The following is a 24613-nucleotide window of genomic DNA, read 5'->3' as shown; positions in this document are numbered from 1 at the left end:
TATAGGGATAGAATTTATAGAGTTTTTAGAGGAAAACTAAATAATTTAAATTGTAAATATGTTTTTTAAACATAATTTTTCTTTATTTTATTGTAGGGCTTATTTAGTTGTATATATTATAGATGAATTTTATTTGGACGCATGTAAACATTTTTTATGTAACGAGACTTGAAAGAAATAATTCAAAAAAGTAGTCAGTTTTTTCTCAAAGAGGCCTCTTAATAATAAAAATTCAGAGATTGCAGAAATACAAAGTCAATGATCTCTAAAAAACTATAAGAAATAAATATGAAAATCTCTAAAATTGTTTCGTTGTAAATTGAAAACAATCTTTCAACTGTGAAAACTGCGTATCTTATATGAAATGTCTCCCATAACGTTCGGCACCTTCCGGCAAAATATGAGATAACTTATGATGATAATAATAATAACTTATAATCTTAATGCATAAGATAACTTATTTATAACTTCGACTGATCTCTTCGTTCTTCGGGTTTGTCATTGAAAATGGCCTTGTTTATCCTGAATGTAAAATGGCACCGTTATTGAACCTTGAAATAGAGAAGATCTAGTTTGCGTACCATGTATCTGTTATTAAAATGTTGTTATGTTATTAACTTTTTTCAGTTGGGCCTCCTGGCCACGATCGGACCTCTATAGCTTTAAGGGGCAGGCCTTACGGCGGTCCCAGTCCCAGAAACTTAAGTTTTACGAAAATTGACGAGGCTGAGCAGCAACTCTTCTATTTAGTTTACGAGAAGAAACCTCCGCATTCGGGCTGTGATTATCGGTACGTATGCACTTCGGTTCAGAATATGAACGAATTCACAAACTAGTGCCCACATTTTTCGATAATTTGTACGTATTATTAAAATGATCGCATCATTTAAATAAATAAATCAACCAAATTAAAAACTATTTTTTTAGCTTAAATGTAAAAACGAAATGCCTAGACGTAGTATATCAACCAAATGCGGTTAAATGGCTTACCAATTTTCTATGTTTCCCCCATCAAAGGAATATTACCCAATCTAGAATAGAAGCTATGAAATCCAAAACCAAAAAAGAAATTTTTAAAAATTGGGAGCAGCTTTTAGAAGGCAGAGTGGTAAGTATTCTTTTAATTCAAACATAAAGTAAGCAAGCTTTAATTAATAATGAACAAATTCTTTGCTGTGAAAATGTTTGCCATTGAGAAACATGTTATTACAAATGCTTTTTTTAGGTTACCCGTAGCTCTTGGGAATTGGAGCTCGATATTTCCGCTCCACAAATAATCTTTGTCGAGAATTTCACGGATCAAAACTCTGCTATGGCTGTGATAGACTTTGGAAGACTGCAATTAAAAAATAATATTTCTAGTAATGAGCCGCCCGCGAAACCTGAATTCATTGCTAAAGAGAGCGAAGAAGATGGTAAGTTATTAAGATTTTTATAGATCAAAATAAAATATTCATGGTTTATTGTTGTAGAGACGTTTTTAACTCCTTGTTCAACACCACCGGTTAGTGAAAACAGTGACGAATCGGATGAGAGAACTTTGGACCAAACATCACAAATTGACGAGTTACCTGAATTTAAACTTGACGAGACTAATTTTCATAATAAGCTGTACGATTGTTATAGCTTAGATTTGAGCGATTTGCAAATATTGATTGGCAAAGCTAAGGAAAATTGGAGATATGCCTTGAATAAAGGTAAATATTCTACTGATGCTTTATATTAGGATGTTCTATAATTAATTTGTGGTAGAATGGTTATGGTTTACCACTAAGAAGTGTCGGCTATATTTGCGAAGATAAATTTATTAATTGCGCAAATTGATAACAAAAATACAAATACATAATAGTAATCAATTAGTAAACAAGCTGAAAAAAAAAACGTAATGCAGCTATTTATCAGATTTTTTTAACTTTAAATTTTAAAAACTGTCAACAATCAGAATTAGAATTCTTTTATAAAAGGTAAAAACCCAAAATCAACAGTATCACAAATATTTAATAATGTATGACCAGCATCTTTGGGATAATGGATGAATTTTTCGAGTTAGAATTAGAATTCAACTGAGATTTAGAAAATATTTCTTTTTATGCTCAGGAACACAACTTAGTAATCGAGGCATTGATTGCTAAGTTGACAAATCACATGTCTTTCAAACTGTCAGCTTAAAAACTTAAAAAAATCCAATATTAATATTCAAATTCAAAATGAAATAATACCAGTTACTGACAAGCTACCAAGTCAAGAATTTGGGATTTTTACTGGATAGCCAATGAATATTTGAAAACCATATAAACAAAAAGTTAACCGCGGCCAATTTCTCATTTAAAACAGTATATCCCTTCCAAGGTAAAATATCTGCTCTGTGAATCTCGTATTATAGAGGTTATCCCTTTTTGATTATGTAGTGTACTCTGAATTTATTTCAAAAGGTTATTGTTTTAAAAATACAAAAGCTACAAAACTTATGCATGAGGTTTGCGTTCTTAATCCCGTATAGAATACTATAAATATATATCACCCAAAAAAAGTTATAGATATTTTTAATTTCCATACACCTTTAAGAACAGTTCGCATCACAAAGGCCAAAGCTCCATGATATACAGAAACTTTAAAAATTTTAAAGCAATATCGCAATAAATTCTTAGTAGTATAAAAAAAGTATAAATCTTTAAGTATAAAAAAAGCAAAAGTACCCAAGGCTGAAAAAACTATAAAGAGGTGAGAAATTATTTTACATAATCGGGTTGAAATGAAAAAAAGGCATATATTGAGTACATTAGTAGATCACAGAATAGCAAGAGACTTTGGAGTAGCCTAAATGAAATGAACGTTTATAGTAAAACAAAAAAAAATATTGATTTACCTCCTTCTCTAAGAGATCCATTTAGGAATAAGATTAACATTCTTATTCCTAACGCTTCTATAAAATGTGGCATGGTAATATCGCAAGCATAAGCGAAATGTCATCCACAAAATATTAACCTACGGATTCGTAGGTTATGTGTAACTAATTCGTAGGTCGAAATGAGTGTAGCACGACTGTAGCGTGAGGTTCTGCGTTTTTTATTTAGTTTGTTAATATCGATACTTTCATAACATCACATCATGGGGGAACCGTCTTCATAAACGCAGAATAGGAGATCTTAGAAATATGTCTAAGTAAAAACTTTAATATGTGTGTGTGAAATACGATTATAAGTGAAATAAGAATAAATTTTGTAAATCTAAATATTTTTTTTCAAATATTTAACCATTAAAGAACTATAAAAAATAGAAAACTGGAGTTTTGTCCATGGTTTTACTAACAGGACTTATTTCATGTTTTATTGTTGTCTTGGCAGATAAATGGAAGTATAACCTACACTACCGCTCAAAAGTATTTGCCCACATATGACTCTTTTAAAGTTATAACTAAAAATAATAAACCCATCAATTATTCTTATGAAACGGTTTATTTATAACAAAATGAATATAAACAATACATTTTTCAATTAATTAAATTTAAGAAAATAAAATTTTGGATTCATCTACATGTCTGCCTCGATTTTTAATAACAGCTTCACAGAGTTTCGGTAGTCTTCTAATTAATTTGTCCAAAGTTTCCTGAGGTATCTTGTGCCACTCTTCTTGGATGATCCTCCACAAGTCTTCTTTTGATGTGGGGCATGATTTTCGCACTTGTCTATCTAGTTCTTCCCACAGTAATTCGATAGGATTGAGGTCCGGTGATTGTGGGGGCCATACCATAACTTTTAGAAGATGTTGCCTTTGTAATTGACCTAAATATTGCTTGCACAATTTCGACGTGTGCTTGGGGTCATTGTCATGTTGAAAGATAAAGTTTTCCCCAATTATTCGAGTACCAGAAGGAAGTACATTGTCACTTAAAATTGGTTTGTAACCCTCTTTTCGAAGAATTCCCTCTATTCTAATTAGATCGCCCACTGCAGATCCTCCGAAACAACCCCACACCATCACCGAACCACCACCGTGTTTAACTGAGGCCACCGTACAGTTCTCAGCGATCCTTTCATTGGCATAACGGCGAACAAAAACTCGCCTCTTTGTTCCAAAAGCCTCGAATTTCGACTCGTCACTCCAGTGAACTTTCTTCCAGTCATCAATGGTCCATTCTTTGTGTGATTGGGCCCACTCAAGTCTTTTCTTCTTAGTAACATCCTTTAGTAGCGGTTTTGATACAGCTAAACGTCCTTTAAGACCAGCATTATAAAGTCGCCGTTTTACTGTCGAAACACTGACTGCTTTTTTACGCTCCTTGTTGATTTTTACTGTGATTTCAGGGGCGATAAGGCGTCTATTGCGTTTGCTTGTAATTATAATATTTAAATCCTCCTTTGAACTTGTTGCCTTTGGCCTTCCCGATCGAGGTTTGTTGCTAATAGTCCCTTTTCTGGTATATTTCCTAACATTATAATCGACAGTCCGCCTTGGAATTCCCAAATCCGTCGAAATTTGACGGTTAGTCTTTCTAGCCTTGATAATACCTTTTGTTTCTACCGATAACTCTTTTGTTTTAGCCATTTTAAAGAATGTTGAAAAACCAGCAAAGAAACGGTGACAATCGTCAATAAGCAAGCGAAATTATTTACCAATGTTACACAAAATCAATTCTTGAAGCCTAAACACCTTTAAATGTTTCAAATTTCATCGGAAACGAGCTGTAAACAGATTAGTTTTCTAGAAGAAGTGCATATTTTCACTACATTGTTTGTTATTTGCAAGACTATTTTTAAATACTCAGTGTTTTTCAACGAACCATAGTTGATAGGTATGTTGTTTAAGCATATATGCAATTTACAAAAGAGATACAATCTGAATATAGGTATAAAGATAAGATTTTTGTATCTAATTTAAAATATTAAAAAGAATACATGGTGGGCAAATACTTTTGAGCAGTAGTGTATGTACACCTATAGTTATTATGTATTTTCAATAAAGACATTAGGTTGAATAGTTTCCGATATAGTAATACTTTCCCTTTGGAGAAGTCAGCATCCTGTATATATTATCTGATATAAAATAAGTAATGTAAAACTGATATTTGTTTAATACAATAAAATGATGCAATATGTTAAATAAATGTGTATCATAAAACATGACTTATTAATAAATCTATTTAATATGTCATTTACATAAAAATGCTTCTTATTATGTAGGTCCTTGACTCTTAATGAAGTGCGTAAAAATACATAAATAGTTTTTAAACGGTAATATTACTTATATTTAAAACATACCCTATTATTAATGATATTTATCATGTAAATATTTTTTGACGACTGGTAGCGATTCCTTGAATCTCTGGATCGAGCGGCGTTGCCATGTCATTCATTTAACGTTGACTATCGACTTCATTAAAGAGTAGCTGATCATAGTTTATTTTAAAAAATGTTTGATTGTTTTTATTAAGGAGGAACAGTAGTATTGTTTTGTGTCTCTCAAATAAACTGACAAATTTTTGTGATATTATAAAGTGTTTTTTTGCAATTTCTATACAAGCATTTAGCATCATTGCATCAGAGATGCTGGAAGCAAATAAATTGTCCATAGTTCCACGGTATGCTACTTCTAGCCTTTTAATGTTCTAAGGAAGGAAGGAATTTTATTAAGTACAGGATATTAAAACAGCTTAAATTTTCTTCGTATAGACCATAGATATTTTACCTGAGCTATTTTTCAATTTTTTTCTTATTATTTGTTCGTCTTAAATATTTACCTACTAAGATTTATATTTTTAGGATCGTCAACTTTGCACGTAATTGACAGATTTAATATTTCCTTGCAAATCGAGAGGCGGGTAATTTACACAAACGACCCGCTATATCCTAGTCTGACCCTTAATGCCAATTTACCTAAGTTAGTTGGTAAGTATTATAATAATAATTGCATCTGATCTCTCTAGAGATCGTATATATCGTATAAGGTTAATTTTAGGATATAATTTTAGTTCATTTAAACGAAAATAAAATTTGCTCTGCAAGGAATTTATTACAACTGATTTTATCTACCGGACTTCCAAGTCCTATTGGGGCACACGATGGCTTAGAACAAGATACTGTAGATGGTGGACAGGACAATGAAGACAGTGTTAGTATGGATACCAGTGTGGCGATGTGCAGGTAACTATAAAAACTATAAGCTTTAGAGAAAATTTCATCAATAGGACCTCCTTTACTACTTTTTAACGAAATGAGTATCATAGAAATTTATCGGAATGTCAGTTTAACTTATAAGAGGGAATCAATAAAAATTATACCACATACAAACTGCCTGAAGGTATTTTTAATCTAAATACTGATTAAAAATGCCGTTTTTATTGATCTTGCCAAGGCCCTGGATATTGTGCCCCATAGAATCATTTTAGAAACTTTAGAACATAACGACAACAATGAGAACAAACTATTATTTATTTATTTATTTATTTATTCATCTACGATTCATCCATTTACAATACAAAGTTATCAAACGTAGCTAGCTTATATCTAGACTAAAATCATAAATACAGATATCCATATACATACAAGTACATTTCAAATCCTAAAACATCACATACACTCTTAAACTTTAAATAAAATATTAAAATACCTAAAAAAAATATATAAAATATATTATTTATTAAAAGAGGAGGTCAAATATCACACAGTATGCGAAACATCATAACACAAGTTATTTTTCAATTTACACTTAGGACGGCAAAGGGATGAATCAAAAAGGCACACCCAACACTTATTCTCTAAAGTTAAGTTATTTACCTTATGCAGAATCTTTGTAAGGGACTCATAATTTGTTGAATGGAAGGGGATATTGAAGATACAAGTGTGACGATTTTGCTTGGTCGTAACATTAAAGTTGAAGACAACATCCGCTGTTCAATACATTGAACATGCTGATAGGATGGTGTGACCACACTACCGAACAGTATTCCCCTGTAGGTCGAACCAAAGAGCAATATAAAATATTGTAACGAAATTCGGGAACACACTTTTATTGTCAACGTCAAAAACGCTAACCTAACTCGCCTTGACTGTCGTTTAATTGTTTCCAAGGTAAAAACTGACTAAACAATTAAAACTGAATGATTTGTCACGAAGCGCGTCCTTTTTAAAACCCGATGGAACAGTTTCGAAATATTTAGAATTATCTTCATTGTTTTTGCCCAAAGAGACCAATAATTTTAGGAGAATACTGACAGTCAAAGCAAGCAAGTATACAAATTCTAGAAAATTAGAACTACAGGGATTTACAATAATATAACCTAAATAACCTAAATTGGGGCCAAAATGGGGCTCTCGAACAAGATGAAGGGTCTTGTCGACTTTAAGTATCTCCGATTTTGCAATATTTTAAAATTTAAGCATAAGGAGTACTGTGAAAAGAATAGATCAAGAGAAAAAAATTTGCGGATTATTCACGTAGGACGCTAAAAAATAATATTAAATTATGTCAAAAAAGAGGTCTACTCTACTCTATTTGATGATCGAAACTCGTTGCTATTGATAATTACATTGTCAAACTTTTGACATATGATCTCGCAGTTGCCAAATATATATGTAATAAGAAACAAGCACATCTAAAAAGCATATCTTATATAAGAGAAAACATGAAAGACATCTAAATCTATCTGCCAAAATGATAGCAGCGTTTTTACACTATAATAGTGAATGGGTTTCGCTTTTAAAAACGTTTGTACATAAGCAAAAAATTCATTCCCTTATGCAAATGTTCGTAGCCTCAATATTTTCTAACATTTTGAGATTCTATTCATATGGAAAAATATAGAGAGGACTCGTAAATGTCGAGCACATGGGGGGTTTACGCCCCCCATGTGCTCAACATCTTAACTTAAAACAATTTATCCCAACCCAACCCAACCCAACCCAACCCAACCCAACCCAACCCATCCCATCCCAACCCAACCCAACACACAGGCACTCGCTTCACTAACGCAATCCAAAATCAACCCAATGCAATTCAACCGAGCCCAAAACACTAAAAACATTCATATAGAAGAAATAAAAAATTCTGCAAGCAACGCTGTCACCTCGCGGCGTTATGTCAAACGTCAATAAAAAAGAATAATGAAGGAAGGTGGAAGGGAATTTTGTTTTTGTTATTTATATGAAAAATAATTAATATTCTTTAGACTTAATTTTAAATAGAATATGCCTATATTTCATATTATTTTTAATTAGGATCGAAATCTAAAAAGTACCAAAACAATAAATAATACATTATGGGTGTCTTTGGTATGTTTTTTTACACGAAAATAAAGGGACTTAATTACAAGAAAAGGTAAAATCATTTTTTTCATGTTATATAAACAATTTCGTCTTTTTGGTCATGTTTTATGTATAATGTCATTTAAGTTAAATACTTTTTCCAAAACTACAAAATTCTTAGTCGCAAAAAAATAAAAACAGTAAAACCGGCACAGTTGAAATCTGAACCCAGGCCGACCGGCTCACAGTTCACTCTCATTACCACTAAACCATGAAGCGCTTGCGGCGAATGTTCGAAAACGAGTTTATATCGTACGTAGGTACACATTGTCATAATTTTTTTTTGTTTTTATTATTTTATTAAAGAAAATGTTATTCATCCTCCAATTTTTTGTGCTTAAAATAGTCCAAAGAAGATTAACTTACTATTTCATATTCAAAAATGTTACAATTCGGAGATACCTAAAGTCGACTAGAACCTAATTAACGTATTTACATTTTCATAATAATATTTATAGTATTTACTGAAAGACCCACTGTAAGGCCCAACGCTGCCATAGCTTTGACGGCCATATTGTGGAAATGTGGCGTAAAAGAAGCAATTTTTTCATGAAAATTTAACTTCTTTCCGTGATAACTCAAAAACTATTTGAGGCATTTTAATGAGGTTTTCACTCAAAATTGAGTCAATTCGAGTAATACTCAAAAACATTTTAAGGAATTTTAATGATTTTTTAAGGAAGTATAAAATGATCCCTGAGGTTTACTTTCCTGCATAAAATACATTTCACGCAATTTTGATTGAACTATATTTGATATATTTTTTTATAAAAATGTCCACTTTTACCAGTGATAACTCAAAAACAAATAAAAATTAAATTATTTGAATATTTTTATAGCTTTGTTTTCTAGCTTTTGTTTTTTAGGCGTAAGTATTGTAGTTTTTGTGTTTAAGGCATTAAAAAAAAAGATCTGATTTTTAATGCAAATGTAGATTTTAGTGATAGTTTTCCGTACTGTTAACTATTTCGTAGTATATCAAAAAGCATATCTTTTTTATGAGATAAGACACTCGCATATTTTTTCACCATTATGAAATTAGAATGAAATAGGGAAGTTTTTAAACTGATGGTCACGATAAAACATTCAATATTTTTCTTACAGTATAAGAGCAAAACAAATAGTAATTAAGTGAAAAAGCAATAATCGTGGGAACTCCCTGTATTATTTCCACAATAAAGAAGAACTTTGAAAAAGTGATTACTGTCCTAGGGCATTTTATGAGTGGACAATATTATAAAGTTTTTAAAGTTAGACAGATATTGTCATTGACGTAGTTTAGATTTTTTTTAAAAATTTGGTCAGAATCTTTGAAAAATTTTCAAAACATTTCACTAGGTAATATCGACATTATTCGATAGCCCATAGGAAGATCTAACCCCAGTTAAAAGGTTTTACAAGTTTAACGGGACACCTTGTATATGCTTAATACGGATTTTGAGCTGCTGGTCGCGAGAATTGATATTTGTGTTATGTATTTTTTCTTTTTTACTTTTGAATTGTTTTAGATACTCTGTATACAACTAGGTTAGGTTTGTTTATGAGTATTTAATAATAATGGCTTTCTTAGGTGTATGGTTATAGTGTACCACATACAGGGTGTTCATTTGAAAACTTCCACCACGGATTTATCGAAAATCACTGTTTAAAAAAAAGCGCCGAAATACGTCAAAAAGTTTGTCAAGGAGGACAACTTTCTAACCTAAGATTACTTCACCCCCTTTCATCGTCTGCCCCCAGGGTCATCCCCTTAAAAATTTTAAATGGCAAGAGGTATCGATATAATAGCTTGTTTAAAAGGTCTTTCAAAGTCTTTTATTTTGACGTTTGATTTTTTTAAATCGGTCGATTCGTTTTCGAGAAAATTAGAAAAATCTATGTTTATCTTAATTTGTTCAGCTATAAAATAAAAACATGAAAATATCAATTTTTATTTCAATAAGTGTTTAAAATGTTGCCCGTTTTTGGCCAAACAATGATATAGGCGATGTTCAAATTCCTGACGAACATTTTCTAAAACATGTTGTGGGATATCATGGCAGCTGTCGATGATGCGTTGACGAAGTTCATTCAAACTTTTAGGTTGGGGAGTAAACACAATAGATTTCAAATGACCCCATAGAAAAAAGTCTAACGGCGTTATATCAGGAGATCTAGCAGGCCATTCTATAGGCCCCCTTTGCCCTATCCATTTATCTGGAAACTCGTCGTCTAGCCATTGCCGAACGGGAAGAACATAGTCAGGAGGAGCGTCGTCTTGCTGGAAATATATTTTAACCTCATCAAGTATAGGGTTTCCATCATCATCGATTTGGTTTTCAATGGATTCAGTGATAAGCGGATTGATGGTATTTTCCAACATATCCAAATAAATGTCTCCATTTAAATTTCCGTCAATAAATAGTGGCCCAATCACTTTATTTCCTAAAATGCCTGCCCATACATTAATTTTTTGAGGGTACTGGGTATGCCCTTCTACAAATGCATGAGGATTTTCATTGTTCCAATATCTACAGTTATGCTTATTAACAAATCCATTTAGATAAAATATGCATTCATCGCTGAAGCAGATATTCTTTACATGAATAGTATTATCATTAATCGCTTCAGTCATTTTTTCACAAAACTCAACTCTCCGGTTAACTCTTGCAATATTTTGATTTTGAATGGATGAAATTTATGAAGTTTGGTAACTGTGTGAACAGAGCCTAATGAAATACCAGTGGCAGCAACAATTTTGCGTAATGAAGTATTAGGATTTATTCCAAAATGACCCAAAACTTCAACTTGAGCGGCTTCATCCAAAATTCGCCGAAGATAGAGCTCCAAAACATGCCTATGCGAAGTTATCTTCTCCGGATGTTTGCCGAGCACATTGATTTTGGGCACCATAAATTAGAATAATTTCCACTCTTTTGGCTAGTGTGTAAACTATTTTGGAAGTAAAATCTTCAATTTAACAAATAAATTTTCACTATTCCAAGACTGTCACAAATGTAACTGACGGCAAAATAAATTCTTTATTTTCCTTAGCAACTATAAATAACTAAGCAGGTATAACAATAAATACAGTTCGCCCAGGATATCTGTGTTGATTTTTTTTTTAAACAGTGGTTTTAATTAGTGGAGTGGATAAATCCATGCTGGGAAGTTTTTAAATGAACACCCTGTATAATTTTCTTATTAGTGGCAACAATATAACCTATTACATATTTTTTTTTTACGAAATTTTTTTCAGACTTTTAATGATGCAGTTTACGATTGATCAGCTCTCTTTGGAATTGCAAAGCAGAGGTCGGGCTGTAGCCGAGCTCCAAGTGGCAAGCGTGAAAGTAGCATTTACTAAACGCGCCGTAGATACTAGCATAACGTTAACAGTTCACAGTTTACTTTTGGTAGACGCTCTGCAAACGTTTGGACCGGATTTTGAGCTGCTGGTCGCGAGCCATAAGCACGTCGGTAAAGCTACAATTTTAAACAATCGTTAAAGGGTGGAATTGGCTATTAATTTCTTTTTCCAGGTATGGACTCAATGTCGGGTAGTATTAGGGATAGCGAACCGACTTCGCCGACCTCGCCCGATAGTCCAGATCCGAATATTATTAGACAAGGAGCCACTTCCCCGATGGCGCTCACTCAAGCGTTGAGCACTCTTTCCTCTGATCCTCCCAAATGGCCGGGAGCTTTACGAGATGGCGTTTTTATGGACAGTGAGGCGCTGATTACAATAGAGATCTGTTTGGTGTCTGGAAGCGAACCAGTCCAAATCGCCAATGTTCAAGTATGTCATGTGTAAATAATAAATTAATTTGAATATTTTTGATCTCAATATAAGCAAAGCCGAAACACGTGAAGACAGTAACTATCTAAGGAACTTTGCACCCTAGTTATCGGATTATACTGTACATATATACAGAGTTGTGGTTTAATAACGGATATATTTAATATATTTTTTTTTAATTCAAACATATAATAATAATAATAATAATAACGTTTATTAATCCACATATACATATGTTTACAAAGGTGTAAAAAAAAACATCATTGAAAAAAAAAATGACAGACAAAATGCGGATTAAAAGGCATAATTTCAGCTTCTCAACGCTTGAGGGCTGTTGTCGCCTATAAAGTAGAATAATTTATCCAAAAAAAGTATCTAATAGTAAGTACCCAAAGAAAAATAAATAAATAGTGCACCAAAATCGATGAAACACATTTAAAACATCTTAACATAAATAAAATTAAAAAGAGAATATACAAAAATAAAATCCTATAACAAATCCAAAATTCATATTTTTAAATACAAAGTTATCCATTTTATGCTTGGGAAAGTAAAGTTAAATAAAACACACAAGATATTCAGATGCAGACGAAATTTTTATTTTGTTTTAAAGATTGAATCATTCCATTATAGGTGAAACACAATATCGGTTAAAGGTCCACCGCGGGACCTCTGACAAACTTCAATCCTTTTAAGAAAATTTTCAATCACTTTTCGGCACATTTCAGGTGATATCTCGGCTAGAACTTCACGAATGTTGGCTTTAAGTTGTTAAAGAGTTTGAGGGTTATTGGCGTAGACACGATCTTTCGCATAGCCCCACAAAAAAAAATCCAAAGGTTTAAGATCATAGGATCTTGGGGGCCAATAGATATCACTTTGAAAATTAAACGTCCTGGAAACTACTCTTGCAAAAGAGCTCGGTTGGCCTGTGTTGTGTGACTTGTGGCCCCGTCCTGTTGGAACCACATGTCTTCCATATCTTCTTCTTCGATTTCTCTCCAAAAATAATTTTTCAACATGCTTCCATACCGCTAGAAAATAGAAACTGTTGAGGCTCTCCCACGATTGTTTTCAAAAAAATACGGACCAATGACACCACCAGACCATAATGCACACCATACAGTCTTTTTTTCGGGATGCAAAGGCCTTTCTACGATCACCTGAGGATTTTCAGAACCCCATATGCGGCAATTCTGTTTATTTACGTAGCCACACAGTGTAAAATCAGCCTCATCAATGCAGAAAATTCTGCTCGAAAAATGAGCATCAGCAGCTTGTTGTTCAAGCACCCAATTTGCGAATGTTCTGCGTTGTCCATGGTCTGTAGGCTTAAGTTCTTGAGTTCTTGAGTTGGACTTTGTACGGTTGGAGCTGTAAATCCAAATGCAAAACTCGCCACAGTGAGCCGTAAGACAAACCTAAATTTTGAGCACGCCGAGGAATTGACAAATTTGGGTCTTCCGCCACACTTTGAGCCACAGCATCGATATTTTCAGCTGAACGAACGTTACGGTGATGTACGTGCCTTACAATATCAGTAACCGATCCAGTCTCTTCAAATTTTCTTACTGTGTTCGAAATTGTTTGCTCTGTAGGACGATTATGTCGACCGTAATCAGCTCGTAAAGCTCTAAACGTTTACACAGGAGAATCACCATTTTCATAATACAATTTAATAATTTTAGTATGTTGTTCGACTGTTAAACGATCCATATTTATAAATGGCAAACCTTCAACTAAAAAAAAAAAACGCTTCACATGACGTTTATTTCTGACAGGTGTCAAACGGCAGGGTTGTACTTAGCCAACCTCGAATTGGATAACCGCTACATTGCTCTGTTTTTATATAATATTATGGAGCTTAGATTTCATGCATTTTCGGAAGCCGTTTGTCGTTAGCGAAAGATCAGTAATATATTTATTTACTACAGATGCATTATTATAGGAAACTGATCGTTTAAAAATTTCTTTTCGATGTCGTGGAATATCTAGATGCCATCTATTTCTAACATTAGTCTGATGATGAATATCAGCTCTAAATACCACCCAATCCAAAAGATATTGTGGGCAAAATACCACATAATGTAACTCTCTCCCCGATGACATGTTAAGCCATTCAAGATCTTTTAACTTGTGCGACACTCCATATGGCCTGCGGATACCAAAAATAAACCTTATACATGCATTTTGCAACTTTTGAATACGCTTTTTATCTCTGTTGTCTAAACAAGGGCCATACACAGTATCACAAAAGTTAAGATGAGAAAGAATGAGAGAGTCGCACATCATTCGCTTAGTATCCACATTTACGGCTTTCTGTAATCTTAGTGTCACATTATATGAAAATCTTAATCCTACCTCAATGTACAAACCGAGATTTTTGCAAATATCTTGAAATACGATAGGCTCGTTATTAATTTGTATCTTTAAATTTTATAATAGGTGCTGCCTTAAATTTTGTTTGGTAAACAACATCGCAACAGATTTCTTAGGTTTTAACTGTAAGCCATGTTTTACAGATAAATTATATAGACTTGACAAGTCTTCATTTAAACAGTTACCAGCATTGCCCGGATTTGACGAATCAAAAGACAACATCAACTGAGTATCATCAGCATAACTATGATGTTTAGTATACTTTAAACATTTAAACAAAACGCACGTATAAATCAAAAAAAGAAGAGGACCAAGAACACTGCCTTGAGGAACTCCCATAACTACAGTCATGTCTTCCGAAAAATTGTCATTTTAAACAAACTCTTTGCTTTCGATGTGTGATAAAGCTTTCAACGAGTTTCATTGCAGCATTAGAAAATCCTACAAAGCCAAGTATCGACAATAAAAGCTCGTGGTTAAGCATATCGAAAGCTTTGCTATAATCTAGTATCACTAGTACAACGGATTCGTTTTTTATCTAAAGATCGAATAATATTATCCGTCACATCACATAGAGCGGTGGCACAGCTATTATTAGAACGAAATCCAGACTGCTTCAAAGGAAGGATAGAATTGCAGTTTAAAAACAACGTAATTTGCTGCTCAAGACATTTCTCTAGAACCTTCGATAATATAGGCAGAATCGAAATTGAACGTAAGTCGCTAAATTCTTCTGGATTCTTTATTTTGGGCAATGGGAGTATATTAGCTAGTTTCCAACTAGTCAGAAATATATTTGATATTATGCATGAATTTATCAAATGAGTAATATGTGGTATTATAAATGGACAACAGAGCAATATAAGCAGAGAAAAACAAACCACCGAGAAGGGACAAAGCCGGGACCGATTTTTCTTGCGCATGTGCTAGCTTATTTGGTATACCTGTCTTATTGCCGGTCCCCTGCCAGCCGTCGGTTAGTCCGGTAATATTCGACGCCTAGTTCAGTCTAGTCAAGTGTTGCCTGAATTTTTCTCTGTGTTTATTTTTTGTGTGTGTTGTCATTGTGCTCTTTATTTTATTAAAAACTTTTATAATATGCCTTATACCTGTGCTTTTCGTGGATGTCATTCAAAGACAGGGTGTGGTGTTTCTTTCTTTGCTTTTCTGCAGGAAGAAGATCGGTAAGTTCAACTTTTCTTTTAATTGTTTCCACTCAAAATAAGTTGTTTCTTTTTTTTTTTCGTAATTACAGTAATTCATTATTTATTTTTTATTAAATTCGTAATTACAGTAATTAGAGGTATTTATCTATGCAGTAATTAAAAAAAAAAAACATAAATTTAGCTTTTGAATTAAACGTGTAATTTTATGACTTTCAGTGCCAAGTTATGGCTGGCAGCTTGCTATAGAACAGACTTGTTTTCAATACCTAGAGAACAACTTACCAGGAACTATAAGCTCTGTGAGTACCATTTTGATGAGAAGTTTTATTACCAACATTATTTCCTAATCCCATAAAAAGGACTTGGTGAACAGCTTGAGGATGGACCGCCAAAAAAAGTCTCAAAGGAAAAGGACATAAAAGTAGTGTATCATATCACATTTATGAATCACCCTGTATATTCAAAAATATTTTTATGTTATGCACCTTAGACAGTAAAGTAACTTTGTAAAAAACATTTTTTTTTGTATCACTGTATAAGGAGCTATCGTCCGTTATCGCACTAATGGGACACCCTGTATATTTAAAAACCACGATACTTAAGTTACTTGTTGATTATGTTAACGTACGTACCTGGAAAAAATAAATGTGTTGAGCAACCAATTTCCTAATTATGTTATTTTATTTAGTATTTAGATATATTGATGATTAAAAGATTTAAACATTTATAACTAGGATGACGATGCATAGGTTAATAACTGAGGTTGTAAATAATTTAAACTCAAATAAAAGGTGTTTAGCGGTATTTTTGGATCTTGCCAAGGCATTTGATACCGTCCCTCATAGGGATCTTCTCAATGTACTTGAAAGATATGGAATAAGGGGAAGAGCCCTTCAGCTCTTCTCTAGTTATCTGTCGGAGCGGTATCAGATGGTAAGGCTAAATAATGTGTTGAGTGAAAAACGAAAAATAAAAATTGGCATTTTTAATATCTTAGGCCCGATATTATTTATAACATATTTAAACTCCCTTTTAAAATTACAGATTGATGGGTTAACAGTATCTTATACTGATGACACGGCAATTATTGTTTCGGGAGATTCTTGGGAAAGCATAAGGGACAAATCCATGAACATATTGGTAGAAATAAAAAACTGGCTAGAAACTTCTAAACTAACTTTGAATTTAACAAAAACTAATTACATAGCTTTTTCTTTGACTAGTGTAAATAGACCTGAGTATACCTCGATTTTATTTAATGATGATTGCATTAAGGAGACCTCATCTACAAAATATCTCGGTATTATAATCGTATTATTATAATATTATAAAAATTTAAAGTGGAAAACACATATTGATCATGTCTCCAACAAAGTCCGAAAACTTGTTCATAAATTTTACTTGCTAAGAGAATTTTTGAATAAAAAAACACTCACTATCATTTATAAAGCATTTGTAGAGTCAATTTTAAAATACGGAATACTGGTGTGGGGAGGACTTTATAATAACAGCTTATATAAGTTAAATATAATACAGAAGTACATTTTAAAAATAATTCTTAAGAAAAACCGTTTATATCCTTCTCATTTGCTTTTTAATAAAGATATTCTAGATATTAGATCGTTATATATACTTACAACATGTTCCTATATACACACTCAACCTAACTTAAAGATTTTGATAGATCATTCCTATGAAACAAGAGCTAGATATCACGAGCACATAAAAATTCCGACAAGTTTAAATAATCTTAATCTGAGGTATATAAACTACTTTGGCCCAAAACTTTATAACTTATTACCAAGAGATGTAAAAATATGTTCTAGAATGAAAAGATTTAAATTACTAACAAAGAATGTAATCTTTGAAAATCACCATCAATTTGTAAGGATTTTTAACTAGTTTTTGTGATTTTATGTCTATTTGGGTAAATTTAGGAGATCTATGATGTTAACATTACTAATCTTTTGATTGTATATGCAAATTGTTATAGTAGAATTGTTTTTGTTTTGGTTTTCACGGTGTAGAATAATATTACAAATAAATGTAACAAATTATTAGAAAACTTTACTACGCACATACAGATGTTTTTACATCTAGGTGTTGAGTACTAAGACTTGTATTAGATATAGCTATAGTTTAATTTTTGAAATAATTAAATAATATCATTCTATTGTAATAACTGATATATTGTGAAAATATATCAGTTATTACAATAGAATAATATATCTAGAAAATATATTTTCTAGAAGAAGTTTCTTCTAGGAAACAAATAAAAAAAAAAAAAATAACTAGTTAAATTATTATTTAATAGCTATTTATTATATTTGGAATATTATTACGCATTGTGTCTATCACCCACTAGCGCAATATAAATGTGCTATTAACTGCTTAAACAGATAGTAAAATAGGATATTTGGAAAGGTAGAGAGAGTTTCATACTATAAATAGTACAGGAAAACGTAGTTTGCAACATTCAAATCCGTAAGTGGCTCAAACACTCCACAATACAGAAAGATTGCTCTGTGGCTCAATCACTCCACAATAAGCAACTTGTTGGTAAATAAATCTACGTTATATGGCCATTTTACGTAAAAGGAAAAAGATAGTATGCAGCTCTGCTTTTATTAAATGAATTATCTGTAAATATTTTATGTAGATTAAACAGGTATTAAATGTTTTATGTCAAATATTATTATTATCTTGTAAAACACATATATTTAAAATAAAATGTTGAAATGTAAATAGCAACAACAATAAAAATAGGAAATAAAAAATAATGAAAATTGGATATGCTCCGTGAGAAAACTCACCAGTATAAAAATAATCCAAAATAAGGCACAAGCACTTAAAACAAATAATATTCACGCACGCTACTTTCACTTCAAAAGTCGAGTATGTTTTTAAAAAGATCTTTTAAGCAAAGTTTGGATCTCAGGGCTCTTAGACTGGATGTTTATAAGATCGAACCTCAAGTATCGAATTACTCTTATATGGTTTGGCCATAAATTCTTTCTTAATCTTAATAGTTATTGCGGCGTTAAAAGAAATGGGACGAAGTGTTTAGTCTAGTTTAATATTTTTTCAATGGAAAAAAAAACTTACATCTTACACTATATTTATCAAATAGTGACGAAATAATATTTTAATATCTAAACGCGCAATAATTGTATTAATTTTATAAAATACGAAATATTTTTTTTAATGAAATTTTATTAACTTTTCAGTTTAACAATTTGGATATTATCGCTAACCAGGAAACTATCGTAGAACTGGTCGGATTTGTAAGAAGGGTTTTCCCGAAATCTCAACGACCGTCTGGATTTAGTTTGCCCACTGTAGCTCCTTCAAGCATCAGAGAGTCTACAGAGTCTCTAGTGGAAGGTCCCAAAGCAACTATAGGTTAGTTTTTATTAATTACATCAACGACATCGTGTTTTATTTTCTCAGTATTTAAATTTGGGATTACCACTCCATGTATTTTAGCACGGAAAATTTGAAAATCGTAATAAAAAACAATTGTGTGAAAAACAAAAGGCTTACTTATTCAAATATTTTATTTTTGACTAAACCATGTATATAAATAATTGTATCCCTTAAGCCTTTCTGACACATCTCTAACTAAATATATTTTTTAGCTGGGTCAACTGAACTAACTTTCGACTTTCACCGTTTGAACGTTCTGCTCCTGAGAGGAGTGGTGCGCGATGGAATGTTATATGGTAAGAAAATCTGCACCGCCACAATGAGCGAAGCCAAAATTCACGCAACTGTTCATGAAAAGTTGGTTGTTGAAGGATCTTTGGGAGGTTTGCAGGTAAAAATTATATATCCTCAGTCATAGAGCCGCAATTATTGTTAAAAGATATAAAAAAAAATAATAAACAACGCATCATTTACGATTTAAAAAACACCCTGTATATAGACAGGGTATTTTTTATATACAGTGCATTTTTTTTATCTCGGGTCATAGGGTTTTACGTGTAATATTTTCAACCCCATGTCAGAACCTGTTCTATTTAATTGATAGGATTGAAACAAGTGAAGTTTAAGTTAACAGACTTTAAAAAATCCCATTATTATGCAAAAAAATTTGCGAGAAACCTATTTAAAATACGTTTTTCTAATGAAAAAGTTTGCTTTTTCTGCACCTTGTAACCTTCATTACCTTTACACTTCAAAGCAGGTAGACAAATATCTGACAGTGACACAAAATAATTTCCTCAAAATCTCAAAAATATATTTTCAAAAATCAACAATAAACAAATAAAACCTTTCAAATAAATTGTTCAAAGTGACCTCCAAATTGAGCCAAACAAAAGCTCAGACAGTTGTAGAAATGTCTTTTAACATTTAGGAGCTGCCGGGGAGTAATGGTACACGAAGCCTCGATAATTCTATTACGAAGTTCTTCGATATTGTTGGGTCTGCCTCCAACAATATCAAACACTTTCGATGATAGATAGGCCCAATAAAAGTTATCTAAAGGCGAAAGATCGGGGCTTCGCGCCGGCCATTTAGATGGCCCAAAACGTCCAATACAGCGTCCTGGGAACGTGGCATTCAAAAACTCGATAACAGTCGCTGCACTATGAGCGGGGGCTCCATCATGTTGAAAAATTATCCTGCCATTTTGAACAGCGTTTCCTATTGCGGGAATGACCTGCACCTGAAGTAATTCTAAATATTTTGCAGTATTCAGGCTACCCTCTATGAAAAATGGTTCAATTATGCGATCTCCAAGAATTCCTGCCCACACGTTAAGTTTCTGTCTTGTTTGGGTATGCGTTTCCTGGATGACGTGAGGATGTTCTCGCGCCCATATTCAAGTATTTTGTTTGTTGACTGTACCATTTGCACAGAAAGTACTTTCGTCTGAAAATAGTATTTTGTTTGTAATTGTGGGGTCGTTGTTAATTCGTTCCATCCACTGTTCACAAAACTGCATTCTAAGAAAATAATCATTAGGCAAGAGTTCTTGAACATTTCTAACTTTAAAAGATTCGTATTTTTCTTTTCTGATTGCCTTATAGCAACTACTCCTACTTTTTCCGGTAACTTCAGCAAACTGAGTAAGACTGTAAGATTTTTTTCAACGGCCAAGCATACCTCCATTTTAAATTTTTCGTCTACTACAGTTTCGGTTCTTTTTCGTTTTAAGTGAGAACTGGCGATGCATCCAATAGTAATAAATTTTTCATGAAACCATTGTACATTTGATCTAGACGGGACGGGACGGTTAGGATAAGACACGGCAAAATTATCTACCACTTCTTGCGCCGACATTCCTCTAATGTAGTTTGAAACCATCTCAATACGTTCCTCCGTAGTGTATGTAAATCGACATTTTAAAGAGTTTTTGAACAATTTCAATGGAGCAATTTAAAAATTATTTTGTGTCACTGTCAGATATTTGTCTACCTGCTTTGAAGTGTAAAGGTAATGAAGGTTACGAGGTGCAGAAAAAGCAACCTTTTTTATCAGAAAAACGTATTTTAAATAGGTTTCTCGCAATTTTTTTTTGCAAAATAATGGGATGTTTTAAAGTCTGTTAACTTAAACTTCACTTGTTCCAAGTTTTAATCCTATCGATTAAATAGAACAGGTTCTAACATGGGGTTGAAAAAATTACACGTAGAACCCTATGACCCGAGATAGAAAAAATGCACTGTATTAATGCGATTACGCAATTCCTTCACATTATCAATTGGATTTCTATAAATCAGTGATTTAAGGTGGCCCCACAAAAAAAAATCCAGCGGATTTAAGTCGGGAGATCGTGGGGGCCAAGGGTGAATACTTCCCAGACTTATCCAACGATTTGGATACGTAATATCCAAATACTGCCGAGTCACTAAACTAAAATGGGCTGGAGCGTAGCCGATCGATAGTTCTAGCCTGGACACTTATCCCCGCTTCCATCGATACCTCACAACAGAAGCCGAAATCATGCGAGGCGACGACCGCATCGCGATGGCAAAAATTCCGCGCTGGGGCACGTATTTTGCGTTGATTCGAAATAATATTTTACTGCAGTTATTATTGTAGTTTATAGTAAGATTACGCATTTAACATTTTAAACTACCAAACTATTTTGATACTCGCTTTGAGTTTTAAAAAGAATAAAAATTCGGTATTTAAATTAGGTGGGTAAATTAACAATTTTATTTTTAACTTACATTTTACAATCTTAATTTTATTTAGAATAATGCCTACCTCTTGCTGCATTCCTGTTTAAGCTCAGAAAAAATTAAAATGGATTTTAAATTTTTTTTTGTTTTTTTTTGATTATCTTCGGAATCATTCAAATTTTCGATTTTTTAAATAAGCAACAAAAATTTGGCGTAGGTACCTACCTAATTTTGTTTTTGGCATTAACATTTTTACGAAAAAGTTATACAGCAATGCAAAAACTTTCCCATAGCAATCAAGGTAACCCACAAAAGTGTCAAGAATAAGTTTTTGAAAATTTGTTTTTTTTTTCAATAATCTTCAAAACCACATAAAATATAATATATATTTTTTTATATGGCATATTCTTTTATAAGTAAATAATGTGCAACTTTGGGGTAAATTATCCATTTTCGTATTTTGAGGGTAGACGAATTTGAAACACCGTTTATGTATATTTTTCCAATAAAATAAATAATAAAAAATATTTAAAACATTTATCATATACCTAAAAATACGTAATAATAAAAAAAATATATTATCTTGTAAAATGTAAAATATTAGGTTCCGCGGAATCTCCACTTAGTCGTTCCACTGTACGGCGTGCGCCACCAAATCTCGGCTTCAATTTTGACGCCACGAAACCAATGTCACGGCTAGAACTCTCGATCGGCTACGGCTAGAGCACCGTCATGTAAAAAAAACATTTGCTGTCTCAGCTGAGTGGGGACATCTTCTAGCATCGCTGGTGATTCATTTTCAAGAAATTCTTGATACACTTGTCCAGTCAACCTTGCTGGTAAAAAAAATGGACCGATGAGAAAGTTTTCAATAATGCCGACCTATACATTAAGTGAAAACTGGTGCTGATGACGGTTTTCTGCCCTAGCATGTGGGTTCTCATAATGCCATATGTGGTTATTGTGGAAGTTCATAATTGCGTCCCTGGAGAAATTAGCCTCATCGGTGAAAAGTATTTTTCTTATAAACGGTGCATCTTGCCTTATGCGTTCTTACATCCAATGACACAAAGCCGTTCTTTTCGGAAAATCGCCTGGCAAAAGTGCCTGCACCCGCTGAATATGATACGGGTATAAAAGGTTTCTTTTATGAATATTCCAAACTGTAAAGTTACTAATGTGTACCGTCTGAGCAATTTTCCTAGTGCTTGTGGTAGGATCTTCCTCGAATTCATTGAGCACCTGGTCTTCAATTCGAGGAGTAACTATTCGGGGATGTCCGTTTTCAGCGGTGAGTTGCCGGTTTCATTTAGACGTTGGTGTAAACGCGTAAACATGGAGTGATGAGGAATAACACGATTCGGGTAACGTTCAGCATAAATACGCAAGGCTTCTCGTGCGTTTCCGTTAGCCAGTCCATAAATGAAGTGCATATCGCACATTTCATTATTTGTGTAATTGTTAGCCATTTTTTTAACAAATTAATCTTGTCAACTGGCGGACAGTGACTATGATTTATTTAAAATATCATAAAATCTTACAAATATCAACTTTATCGTGGGCAGAGGAAGAATGTGGTAAACAGATTAAACTCTTAAACAAGAATGTAATTATCGTTGCGGCGGCGTTGTCCGTAGTTACGTTAAAAAAAATTATGTTTACAGGCTACTTCGCGATTTTGGAAGCGTGAAATATTAACACGTTACTCATATGTCACTTTTTTTAACATGTTAAATAAAGTGACATATTATGAACTACAATGAAATTTTAAATAAAATTAAAAAAACTTACTTTTTATAACGATCATAGAAAAAATAAATTTTAGCGATCAGTCAAAGTAGAAAAATGTTTTTTAATTTTTTGTGCGAAAACCGTGCATCTAACGGACAAAGTCCAAGGGATCAAAAATGTTGCAAATAAAACGGGGAATTTAAAAATACTTTTTAATACAAGAAAAACCAGTGGCGTACCATTTTTCTTTATAAAAGTATTCAGCGGAAAACCCGCACACACGCCACTGGAGAACATAAAAATGTTAAAAGTAAATGGCTCTGGATACACAGACCCTGCATACCAATCTTTGGACAAATATCTACAGGGGTATTTAAGTTATCGAAAAAAAATATTTTTTTGTTAAAATTTTACCACCCTGTAGCTCAAAATCTATAAAAGGTTTAGGACCTATGTTTATAGGAACTTTTTTGCGAATTTTTGTCCAAAGAACACGTTCCTGAATTTTGTCGCATTATATAAAAAACACCCTGTATACACTTCAAAATAGTTTATGGGGTTGGGAACACAACACAGATCGCTTAGTAACTTGCTTAAATAAATAAATGCTTTTATACAGGGTGTCCCACAAATAATGGTAAATAATTTAACAGTAGATTCCCTTAAAAAAATAGCTTAAGTTAAATTTTTCTAGTCCGAATGTCAAAGCCAAGTAACAGACAGGATGATAAACTTAATATAATTTTTTTGAATTTTGGCCATAAATTTGGCATTTATTTTTCGTTTAAAAAAAAAAATTGGAATATGTTTTTTTTATACGACATAACTTAAAATTAAACTTTTTTTAAATTGTGTCACAGAGGGCGCCACCCGCAACATTTCGATTTTTTTTTTAAATTTCACAGCTTTTTTAGGCTTGGCATAATTTAATTTTTTATTTAAAATATGCATCGTGCAAACAGTTTTGCTTATGATTGACCCTTTTCGATATACAGTAAAACTCCTCTAATTCGAACTTCTTTATCTCGAAATATTCCCTAATTCGAATATTTTATACTACCAAAAAAGGTATCATCAAGTTTATATGATATTTTATCTCTATAAGTCGAATTTTTCTATAAGTCG

At 32.7% G+C, this 24613-nt stretch overlaps 1 protein-coding gene across 2 annotated transcripts in view; it reads left to right on the top strand.

The window, feature by feature from the left end:
- The window catches only part of LOC126740856 (intermembrane lipid transfer protein Vps13D), a 261585-nt gene that overhangs the window by 52839 nt on the left and 184133 nt on the right, over positions 1-24613 (top strand). For both annotated transcript variants that reach the window (XM_050447025.1, XM_050447023.1), the window contains exons 12-21: positions 628-790; positions 928-1108; positions 1226-1415; positions 1473-1697; positions 5760-5885; positions 5969-6140; positions 11539-11759; positions 11822-12081; positions 18854-19028; positions 19265-19443. In XM_050447025.1, coding sequence (XP_050302982.1) covers positions 628-790; positions 928-1108; positions 1226-1415; positions 1473-1697; positions 5760-5885; positions 5969-6140; positions 11539-11759; positions 11822-12081; positions 18854-19028; positions 19265-19443 — 1892 coding nt within the window. The remainder of the gene's footprint in view (positions 1-627; positions 791-927; positions 1109-1225; positions 1416-1472; positions 1698-5759; positions 5886-5968; positions 6141-11538; positions 11760-11821; positions 12082-18853; positions 19029-19264; positions 19444-24613) is intronic.

Source organism: Anthonomus grandis, chromosome 10, assembly GCF_022605725.1.
Source record: "Anthonomus grandis grandis chromosome 10, icAntGran1.3, whole genome shotgun sequence".
Taxonomy (NCBI): domain Eukaryota; kingdom Metazoa; phylum Arthropoda; class Insecta; order Coleoptera; family Curculionidae; genus Anthonomus; species Anthonomus grandis.
This window is presented reverse-complemented; position numbering and strand designations above follow the sequence as displayed.